The 9072-nt window shown below is 29.9% G+C and overlaps 1 protein-coding gene across 1 annotated transcript; it reads right to left on the bottom strand.

Annotated features, from left to right (window-relative positions):
- Positions 1 to 348: 348 nt before the first annotated feature.
- On the bottom strand, positions 349 to 7496 carry LOC105185369 (chymotrypsin-2-like). Its single transcript, XM_011144793.3, has 4 exons — positions 7402 to 7496; positions 5585 to 5874; positions 5073 to 5297; positions 349 to 716 (listed from the first exon to the last, which is right to left on the bottom strand). Exons 1-4 carry the CDS (start codon positions 7442 to 7444, stop codon positions 570 to 572), a joined length of 705 nt encoding a protein of 234 aa, XP_011143095.1. The 5' UTR covers positions 7445 to 7496; the 3' UTR covers positions 349 to 569.
- Positions 7497 to 9072: the final 1576 nt, after the last annotated feature.

Below are 9072 nucleotides of genomic sequence, written 5' to 3' on the forward strand. Positions count from 1 at the left end.
GTTTAAATGATCATAACTCTGCGAAAAAAAGTCATAGTGACTTCGACGACCCCGCGTTGTTCTCGTTTCGGAAAGCCCTTTCAAACGAGCTTTCAGTCAACTCCATATGTTATTTAAGATTTTCCAATCTCCCTCTCCCCCCGCCCCCCTGTAATGTGAAGAGGGATATTTTTGTAGTTAAATTATAGACTTTGTAATCCCATTATATCCCTATAAATTTCAATTCAATATCTTAAACCATTTAGAAGTTATTTAGCCGAAACTTTTGGTGGGCACTGTGACATATGAATTATACACACACACATACACACACATATACATATGTAATATATCATTGACAACTGCAACTTTTACATTGTGCAAGTTAATTTTTATTAATAAGCTAATTTCAATTACGAATTATTATTCGTAATGATATTACGAATTATTATTACATGAGACATAAATATAATTCGCCTACTCGTTTGTTACCCAATTATAATACAATTTAATTCTTTTACACTTATAGGTGTTAGTCGTTTTTAAGCTTCGTATTGAAAATAAAAGTTAATTAAGAAATATAGGGTGGTTTAAGATGTATGTAAAATTTTTGTAATATATTCCTGCTCTTGGCTTAGATCACGGTGGACATTCAGCTTGCGAAGTTCTTTGCATGGAACTCTCGTGCTCAAACCAGCAAGTTTACCTTCGTAAATCAAAGCACTGCCGCTATCACTCTATAAATTATTAGAAATATTAATATCATTAGTACTTAATTTCAACATTTCTATTTTATTAAATTTTTTTCAAATTGCATGTATACTTTACTTTTATAAATGTATAACTACTAACTAGTTGATAATTATTAACAGTACTATTCTTGTTTATATTAAAAATGAATCGTTAATATAATATAAATGAGATTAATTGAAGGGAAATTATAGTTTTATTCTTCAATCTTATTTTTCCTTAAAAATGCATTACAAAAATTTGATGTAGAAACTTTACTTTCTATAAAAACTAATTATCAAGTCAGATTATGTACAAAATGTCTGGTAATTAATGATGTAATGCTCATGTGCAAGTAAAATGTAAGCAACTGAATAGGAAAATCCTGTAATTTACGAAATTAGCCATATTTAATTATTAAATCATTTAAAAAATATAAATAGATGAATGTATAAAAATTAGTAGGATAAGCTTCATAGACAAGTTTTCGCCCCTTTAATGTATTTATTAACGGTTTCCTAACAATAGCGAGTATTGCGTGGTATTTGATCCTAGAGACGTACTGTTCAATATTATATACCGCTTGTGATTGTTAAGAGATTATCAACAGATTCGAGATATTTCGGATAAGACTTTGTTTGCAGAACTTGTCTTATCATTTCTTGTGCATTCACTAGTTAATACAAAGTGTCACATAACTCAATACGAGAAATTCGTGGAGATATAAAACGAATTAAGACAAACATAAAAATCCGTCTTACGATATTCATAATACGTAGTTATCAAGTTATTAATTACAGAAATCTGACGAGTGAGTATATGCCGAGATGGATAATTGGAAAAACATTGTAGCCACTCGGACAAGAGTGCGTCCTAATCGATCTAGCAACTGTTGCCGGTGGCGAAATGTAGAAGCGGCGAAATAAGATAGCGTATAGCGGAATAATAGTGCATTGTTCTTCCCCTCGCTGCGCGCCGACAACAGTTGCTGGAGCAATTGGGTCACCCTCTTCCTCGAGTGGCCGCAACGTTTCTTTAATCATCCATCTCAGCGCGCGCTCGCTCATCAGATTTCATTAATAATTCGATAATTATTATGAATATCACAAACCTGTATGTCTGTCTTAATTATCCTATATATATTTTAATCAATTTCTTAATAACTATTGCGAATTTTACGAAATAGTATAGAACTTTCCTGCACAGTTTGATACGCTCTACTTACACACGAACATTGTGTTTTTAATTGTCAATTATTCTGTATATATTGGGTGAGTGCAAAAGTTCGTGCGGAGTTTCAATAGATGGAGTTATAAGCGTCATAAAGTGTTGTCATTAATACTTCCATCTACATATTATATAACGTTGGAAAGGTGACGTCTTCAGCTGTTATTAAAAAAAAAATCATTTGTTTTCATACAAACTGCTTCGAGAAATATCACTTTAAAAATGAGTATCGATAAGGTGCATTTACGGCATGTTATGCTTTACGAGTTTCGGAAGGGAATAAACGTTGCCGCAGCCGTAAAAAACATTCAGGATATTTATCAGGATGAAGCACCAGCTAAACGAACTGTGGAAAAATGGTTTGCTAAATTTCGGCGCGGAGAATTTAACCTTGAAGACGAGCCACGCTCTGGTCGACCTTCTGACATTGATGACGATGTTTTGCGTACTTTAGTGCTCAATAATCCGCGAATTTCAACAGAAGAAGTTGCTACAGCACTAAACGTTGACCGATCAACCGCTTTTCGGCGTTTAAAAAAGATGGGATTCGATTTGAAGCTCGATATATGGGTGCCCCATTTGCTGACCGAGAAGAACAAAATCAAGCGAATTTCTGCAGCCGTTTCTTTACTCGGGCGGCTCAATAACGAGTCGTTTTTGGATCGACTAGTGACGGGCGATGAGAAATGGGTCCTCTACAACAATGTTCAGCGCAAACGGACATGGAAACAATCAGGTGAGCATGGTGACGCAATGCCAAAGGCCAGTTTGCACTCGATGAAGGTGATGCTCTCTGTTTGGTGGGATTGCAAGGGCATAATCTATTTCGAGCTTCTCCCCGCTGGCGAAACGATTGATTCGGACAAGTACTGTCGCCAATTAACCAATCTGAATCGAGAAATAAAAGAGAAACGTCCAATTTTGTCAAATCGCAAGGGAGTCGTCTTTCATCACGACAACGCCAGACCACACGTTTCGAAAAAGACGCTGCGCAAACTGAAGAGCCTGAAATGGGATGTCTTAACGCACCCACCGTATTCTCCTGATATCGCACCATCTGACTATCACTTGTTCCGGTCATTGCAAAATTATTTAAATGGAAAAAACTTTGACTCTTTGGAGGCCTTAAAAAACGGCGTCTCTTCGTTCTTCGAATCTAAACCGCGCAGTTTTTATGATCGAGGCATCCGTATGCTGCCAGAACGTTGGGAAAAGATTATAAAAAACGATGGAGAATACATCATTGATTGAATAAAGATTTTTGTTTGCCTAATCACTGTGTGACTTTTACTCACAAACTCTGCACGAACTTTTGCACTCACCCAATATAATGAATACACGAAATGACTACAACATAAAATGAAATATTGAATCATCCCAAAAAATACTTGAGGCATATTTTGTTTTGGGAATTTCGCCAGGGCAACACTGCTACAGTAGCATAAATAAAATATATAAAATTTATTGTCCAGATATGAGTATAAGTCAAAGATAGTTCCAGCGGAATATAATGTTCGAAAAGAGCTTAATTCATTTTTTGGACTAAAACATAAGAATTTCTATCGCCAAGATACTAAAAATTTAAAATTAAAATAGGGACAAGGTATAAATAATAGTGATAATTTATCACTATTATTTAAAATCTATAAAGAGAAGTTTCGACGTGACTAATCATTTTTAATGAAACTCATTGTAGCGATAAATATTCATATCAAATAATGTCGAGTAAAGGGATGAAATATATTTCTTAAGTAGAAAATTGCGAGAAAATTGAAGTTGAAGAATGTCGAGAGGCTTACAAGCAGAACATTTAATCGAAGAGTGTTTAGCATAATATCAATACTTGACCCGCACCGTCGACGTTGCTAGTTCGAGTCTCAAGGAGTGACTTTTTCCAGAACTTTTTCTTGCAATAAAATATTTGTGAAATAGCTGTACGAAATAAATCAATAGAATTACTGACAGTGTTTGTAAACAATAATTACGAATAGTTGATTGCTATACACAATATAAATAAATGTGAATCATGCTTTATTTTTTGGTGAACATAGATGGAATGTTACGTACTGCTGGATGTTATTTGTCACAGAAATGAACGGAGTAATAATTCGCACGACATTTTGTGCATTATATAAGCTTCATTTTTACAATCGTTATGTCAAACATGTGATGTATATTTTTATAAACAAGTAAAAAATTTGATCAAGCGCGTGCAAGATTATTCGTTTTTAGTAGAATAAAAGAAAACGCGAAGTAGTATCTCATGAAAAATGCTTTAAAATTCATGCAATCGTATACCAATCGTCCGCTCCAACTTTTGAAAATATGTTAGGGTATGCATACTTTACGTCAAAACTGATAGACATATTTCTTAATATTAATAAGGTATGTTTTCTACTTGATATTCTAAAATAATCATGCGATTGTAAAAATGTAGCCTTTACGATACGTAAGATGTTGTGCGAATTATTGCTTCACTTATTTTTATGACAAATATCATCCATGAATATCTACTATTCCATCTACTTCTATTAATAAAAAAATATGATTCACATTTATTTGTATTGTCTATAGCAATCACCTATTACCTGCAGGTATTGTTATTTACAAATATTATTGGTAATGACATTGATTTATCTCTACCGTATAGCTATTCCATTAAGATTGTACTGCAAAAAAATTCTGAAAAAGGTCACTTATCGAAACTCGAAAATATCAATACTACGAGTCAGGCGCGTTATCAGAGTGTTACGTGCTCCTCAATTAAACATTTTATTCAAATTAGTTATAAACCACTCGACATTCTTTAACTTCGATTTTCTCGTATAATGCTTGACGCAAGTACATTATATTTCTCTATTCAACATTATTTGACATGAATATCTATTTCCATAACGAGTTTTGTTGAAATCGATTAGTATCACGTCATGATTTCTCCTTATTAAATTAAAATTGAATGTGTTCTTTTTGCATTATTTTAGAACTTTAGTTACTTAGAACTTTAAAAAACCGTATTATTTTTGGGATGATCCAAAAAATATATTTAAGTATATTAAAATATATAACATGTATATTAATAATGAATTATCAATCTAACTTTTAATGTTACATAATTATAAATTGTTATTATAATTTACCTTGCAAATATCGTCTGATTCTGACACAGTACAAAATTCATGATCAGAGAAGTGTTCCTCGTGGGTTGACTGGCATTCTATCGCTCTTAATGTGACTTTCTTAAGATTGTGTTCCCCTTCACTCTCAATCCATCCAACCATCTGCAGAGTCGCGCCCGGTGGTACTTTGGTCGAAGACAAATTTATCGATCGCATAGTAGTTCCGAATTTAATTGGCATAGAAAGCTGCAAGAAGTATACTTATACAACATCACGTTTATTCAATATTACGGAAACATAATGGATTTTTCTAAGATAGTTTCAATTTCAACCATGAAATTTTCTCAGATCTTAACATTGCATATAAATCAAGTTGCCAGAGTAGATACATAATTAATAATTTTTGTAATATATTCTTAAAATAAGGATTCTCATAATATTGTAAGTTAATTATTCTATATAGTTATTTATATATATTGTAATGAATCACGATAATAATCAATTAGCACAATATAAATATATAAATAGTTTACCTTAATCATACCAATGGCAGTTGGGGTATAATTTTGAGAAAATGTTTCTTTGACATGAAAACGATGGCCGCTAGATTTAAGAGTATGCGTTCCTGTAACTATGGCTATAATGTTCATAACATTCCAGGCATGCTCATAGCGTGGAACGCATTGAGCCGACGTAATGATGTTATATTCATCAAGTATAACGCCACCGCATTTGTGTTTATTGCTATATTGAATTGACACTATATACGGATGCTCGACAATATCAACATCCCTGTTGTCTTGTGGTGTCTCACTAATAACACCTACACAGTTAAAAACATTTCGTACTTTTGTTAAAATTATTTGCGTAGAAAGTTTTGTGTTAAATTTTTTACACAATCGTGTGTTAATTTAACATATCGTTGTTGTATTAAACCTAGACTTTCTTGTGTTAAATTAAGATTATCTATTTTTAAATGTTAAAATGACATTTTCAAGTACTAAATAACACAATTTATATGTAAATGCATGAATTCTTGCTATGACATATTTTATATGTTGAAGTTAACACCTAAAATGTGTCACTTTCCTCATTATAATAGTTATCATGTGTTAAATGTATAATGTTAACATTTCTGGTATGTGAAGATTGGATTTTTAACACATAGATTATGTCAAACTAACATTTTCATTTCATTAAATCATAGATCATTACTTTTCCCAAATGTTGAAGTAACATCCATTATACGTCAATTTAACACAAACTGTGATTCTTGATGGCATTCAAATGTTAAATTTTTGTGTTAATTTTTTACATATTATGTGTATTATTTTTTAACATATTTGCTGTATGTTAAATTAACACGTAAATGAGAGTGAATGATTTGAGACATGAAATATGTTAAATTTAAAACATCGTTTCTTACAGTGTAATATAGACCATTAAATATTTCATATTATTTTTGTAGGAAAATTTCCCCAGTAGAGATTTAAAATGATAAAATATGTAGTTCAAATACTTTACATCATATTGTAAAATCGTCCATAGATAGTTAACAACAATCTCTATTACCAGCAAAAATATTTACACGATGATCGCTATGTTCATTTTCATTTATCATTTTAATACACATTATACAATAAATATTTGAGTAATCAAAGATGAAATAAATAAATACAATCTATAATATATATATTTCTTAACACGATTCATTGCTTCTTTATTGGCTATATATTTAAAATTTATTATATGTTGTTTTGATTACGTATTATATGTAAATTAATGAAGTGTGCCAATATTATAGAATCAGTTAGCAATCATCATTGCAATCAGCATGTTAAAATATATTTCTAATGGAAATTATCTGTATTATTTTAGTGAATTAATTATAACTTTTTTTAAGATAAAAAAGATATAAATTATTATTTCTTTAATAGTAAGAAAGCCAAAAACGAAAGAAATAATCTTTATTTGCTTTATTGTGATATAAGTATAATTCAATTTTTAATGCAAGAAATTTTTTTATGCAAGTATTTCAATAATTTTCTCTGCAAATTGTTGGTGCAAAAACTAATTTTTCAAAAATTTAATATAATATAATTAGTATCACCATATTTATAAATATTTAATGCACATGAATACATAGACGATGTCGATGAAAATATTTAATTTCTCACCACTAATCATATAAATAATACATGTAATAACCACATCATATAAATAAATTCTTGTGTCTTTGATAAACATATAATAAATGATAAAAATATAATAAAAATTAATAAAATACGATTTTCTTATTTAACTATTTCTTATTAATAATGGAAGTATTATTAAAATAATATTTTCTTACCACTAATGGTGAGAAAAACCAGTACCCACGTAAATTGTAGCATTGTGATCTTATCGAATGGGAACGCTGCTTCAAAAGATATTGAATGGTTCAGCACAACGCTTTCAGTAATGCTTGTATATATATGGTCGAGTGTTTATTCAGTTGCGATGAGTGACGATTAATCACTTATGTAATATGATGAAGAAGGCAATGCGTAATTTAAAATGATAACATGACAGTTACTTTCTGACTATTACAAATGTGAGTGAAAAATATTATGTGAATAAAAAATATTTACTTTTGAAGATAAAATTAGAAGTTTAAAATATTTAGAGTAATAAATATTATTCAAATAATACTTCCATATTAATAAGAAATAGCTAAATGAAAAAATCGTATTTTACTCATTTTTATTTTTATTATTTATTACATGTTTATTACAGGCACAAAATTTTATTTATATGATGTTGTTATTATACGTGTTATTTATATGATTGACTTATGAGATTTACAATTAGTAAGTGGTTACATAGTGTTGTGTTTCAATTATCTTTAAATTATCTAGGTAGATATATTAGCTGAAACATGTAAATACCTCTTAATTATCCTCTAATACTATTTCCCGATTATAGATGACTCCCAACGCGCTCTCAGTCTCAATGTTCTTTGAAATATGCAGTACTAACACAAATGTCTACGACCAAAACAAATATTTTAATATTTTATGCATTTGCAACAATATAGATTAAATATTCTAAGATAGCCATCTCATAATTTCGTAAAAATAACATATTTCTTAATTTAAGAAAGAAATATAGATGAAGATTCATTTATATTATCCAAATAAAAAATTAATTGGTGTTAGAATTTTATCTGGTAGTTAATTTATGTAATTTTACTTAAATAACAACTAAAATCTTGGCTATATAAGAATGGCTAATGATGAATGAATTTCTCATTAAGTTGCATCTGATCTGATATACATGTATATATATATATATATATACATATATACAGGGTTTCCCATTTTAATGTCCCATCCCAAATAACTCTTCAGTATTGAAGTTTCAAGGAAAATGATCTGAATAAAAGTTGTAGGGATTTAAGTGAGCTACCTTATGATGACCTTGACTTTGACCTTGACCTCTATTTTCAAGGTTATTTGAAGGTCAACTTACGTTTTTTAAATACGAATCCTTATTTTTTATTACACTGTTTTTTCTACTAGATAATTTGAACAACTTTTGTCTAAAACATTTTTTCATTTGTCTAATATTTTTTGAGATATTTGAAGAAAACTTGATAACTTTTTCAATATTTAACTTACGATAACTCACTAACTATTTGTCGGAAGAAAAAGTGGTACTAGACTTTTTTGCTTTATTTAATCTCAAGTATATATTGTTACAATAGCGCCTTGACTTTTGTTAACTTACTGACTTTTGGAAATTTCAAAATCATCAAATTAACAAAAATCAGGACGCTATTGTATATTCTTGAGATCAAGTAGAGCAAATAAGTTTAGTACCACTTTTTCTTCCGACAAATAGCGAGATATCGTAAGGTAAATATTGAAAAAATTATCAAGTTTTCTTAAATAGCTAAAAAATATTAGGCAAATAAAAAATATTTTAGACAAAAGTTGTTCAAACTAACTAGTAGAAAAAACAATGTAATAAAAAATGAGGG

This window comes from Harpegnathos saltator, unplaced genomic scaffold, assembly GCF_003227715.2.
Source record: "Harpegnathos saltator strain DR-91 unplaced genomic scaffold, Hsal_v8.6 scaffold138, whole genome shotgun sequence".
In the NCBI taxonomy this organism is placed as follows: Eukaryota; Metazoa; Arthropoda; class Insecta; order Hymenoptera; family Formicidae; genus Harpegnathos; species Harpegnathos saltator.

Bases quoted from the DNA above. Each gene is read 5' to 3' on its own strand.
- LOC105185369 (XM_011144793.3), bottom strand. From the start codon at position 7,444: ATGCTACAATTTACGTGGGTACTGGTTTTTCTCACCATTAGTG. The intron at 5,875-7,401 runs GTAAGAAAATAT...TTAACTGTGTAG, and splicing joins GGTTTTTCTCACCATTAGTG to GTGTTATTAGTGAGACACCA. The intron at 5,298-5,584 runs GTAAACTATTTA...TACTTCTTGCAG, and splicing joins CTGCCATTGGTATGATTAAG to CTTTCTATGCCAATTAAATT.